The 2,048-nt window shown below is 61.5% G+C and overlaps 1 protein-coding gene across 1 annotated transcript; it reads right to left on the bottom strand.

Annotated features, from left to right (window-relative positions):
* Positions 1-140: 140 nt before the first annotated feature.
* On the bottom strand, positions 141-1,753 carry LOC116622452 (protein FRG2-like-1). Its single transcript, XM_032388924.1, has 4 exons — positions 1,576-1,753; positions 1,232-1,303; positions 984-1,043; positions 141-739 (listed from the first exon to the last, which is right to left on the bottom strand). Exons 1-4 carry the CDS (start codon positions 1,751-1,753, stop codon positions 141-143), a joined length of 909 nt encoding a protein of 302 aa, XP_032244815.1.
* Positions 1,754-2,048: the final 295 nt, after the last annotated feature.

Genomic DNA, 2,048 nt, shown 5'->3' with positions numbered 1-2,048 from the left:
TCTCATTATAAAATAACGCAGGGCTGTCCCAAGATACTCAAAACACACGAACATGTCTACCATGAAATGTAACCCTCGTTATCTCCCCATTCTGAGTCCATGTAGGGAGTACCTTTCCTCGGACCGCCCAGGCTCCTCTATCACTTACTGACACCCTGTGTCTGAAACACGCCCTGCTCGTCGGGGGGGGACTCTGAGCCGTGGCAGGGTTCTGCTCTCACCCCCGGAGCTGCGCGCCCAACCCAGCTCGGCAGCCTAGCTCGGGCCCGTATCCCTCCCCCGGGACCCCCGGGCATCTCCCCCACCCCCAGCGGGAGCCCCGGGGCCGGCGGCGGGCCCGGGACGAGCCAGCTCTCGGCCGGGAAGACGTAGGCCGCCTGGTTGGCCATGGCGTAGACGGCCTGCAGGGCCGCGTCCAGAGGTGCCCAGAGCTCCCCGAGCCCCGAGCGCTGCTCCCAGGTCAGCGGGCACTGCTCCTGCTGCTCGCACGCCTGAGCCACGTCCTGACAGATGGCCTCAGACAGGGCGCGCAGGGTGCTCACCAGCCTCTTCCGAAGCGGAGGCGGCCGCTGTCCCGGGGACCTGTGTCTGCTCCGCCCGCTGCGCCCGCCGCGCCGCGCCCGCCGTCTCCTGGGGCTGGCGTCCGCCGTCCCCTCGCCCTCGCCGCCGTGGTCCTCGTCCGGCGCCCTCCGCTTCTTCTTCCCCGGGGTCACACTGCGCTCCTCTGCTAGAGAGGCCCCTGCCGAGGAAGCACGTGGGTGAACCCCCTGCCAGATGGATTCCCAGGACCCCCACTCCCTCGGGTGAACGCCACCTGTCTCCTACTCCGTCCCGCCGGGCCCATCCAGGGTCCCCAAATGCTCCCTGGATTCCAGAGTCTCCTAACTCGCTTCAGCAACTCCACAGCCCCCTCCGTGCCCACGCCCTGCATGTTTCACCTGCTTTTCCGTCGGCACACCTCCAGGCCCAGAGCAAGAGCCTACCTGCACCATCACGGGTGCTGTCGCTGGAACGGATTTCCCTCTTCCTGGAGCCCTCGGATTCTGTGGATAAAGAGGGTCTTGTGACTGCCTCCAACAGGACACCCTCAACACCCCAGTCCATCCTGGACACACAAGGACCAAAGCTGGCAACCCAAACTAGGTTCCCAGCTGTTCCTAGAGCTCCCAGCTCTCTGACCGGGGAGACTGAGTTATGTCTGTCCCTCCTCCCCAGGAATAGAAACTCTTACCTGATCCAGAGATGCCGCTGTCTCTTTTGAGCTCAGTTTCCTTGGAATTCTCATCGGTCTTGGGCACTGACCCTGGAGGAAAAGGGAGTTTCGGTGACTGGCCTCCCTCGAAGCCCACAGAACTCCCTGGTCCATCCCTCATCGACTTTGTGGACAGTTCTCTCAACTGAGGTTGTCAGCTGGTGTCAGAGGTGGACCAGAGCAATGTGGTTCCAGGGGATCGTGGCCATATTTCTCAAAGCCCCTCTGAGGACTGGGTGACATTTCCTATCACCTATCTCAAAAAAAAACCCGACCCCTACCCCTCCTTCCAGCCTCCATACACAAACTGCCCAGATCCCTACCTTGCCGCTGGGTGCAGCTCTCTCTTAACACGGAGAACGTCTCCTCTTTTCCTTCGAGTGGTTTCTCTGCCACATCTGAGCCCCTTTCTTTAAAGGAATTCTGTTGGCAGGGCGGCTGGTCAGTGGGGTGTCGCGTGGAGGGGCTGCGCGGGTCTGAGCCTTCAGTTCCCAGGTCCATCTTGAAGCCCACAGGGACGAACCTCTCTCTGCGACGCTCAGACTCCGAAGTGTGGACTGGCCTCTAGGACCTGCCTTTTATAGGCCCCTCGCAGGGCGTGGTTCACTCCTATTAGCTGGAAAAATTCCATCTTCCTGCCGCTCATCAGAACCTGGGCTGGTCCGAGGCAAGTGATGTTGGTGGCTGTGTTTCCGGTGCGGAGCCCCACACTTGGCTAAGGGGAGACTTTTGCAGGGTCCTGTCATGGTGTCAAAAAGCGGGACAGCAAAGCCAGGGGGCAGAGGGACTGGAAGAC

This window comes from Phoca vitulina, unplaced genomic scaffold (assembly GCF_004348235.1).
Source record: "Phoca vitulina isolate PV1807 unplaced genomic scaffold, GSC_HSeal_1.0 scaffold52, whole genome shotgun sequence".
Taxonomy (NCBI): domain Eukaryota; kingdom Metazoa; phylum Chordata; class Mammalia; order Carnivora; family Phocidae; genus Phoca; species Phoca vitulina.
This window is presented reverse-complemented; position numbering and strand designations above follow the sequence as displayed.

What these genes read in the sequence shown, in the direction of transcription:
- LOC116622452 (XM_032388924.1), bottom strand. Translation starts at nt 1,753, where the DNA reads ATGGACCTGGGAACTGAAGGCTCAGACCCGCGCAGCCCCTCCACGCGA. An exon ending in CAGCGGCATCTCTGGATCAG is followed by an intron (nt 1,044 to 1,231) that starts GTAAGAGTTTCT and finishes CTTTATCCACAG; the next exon opens with AATCCGAGGGCTCCAGGAAG. An exon ending in CAGCACCCGTGATGGTGCAG is followed by an intron (nt 740 to 983) that starts GTAGGCTCTTGC and finishes CTTCCTCGGCAG; the next exon opens with GGGCCTCTCTAGCAGAGGAG.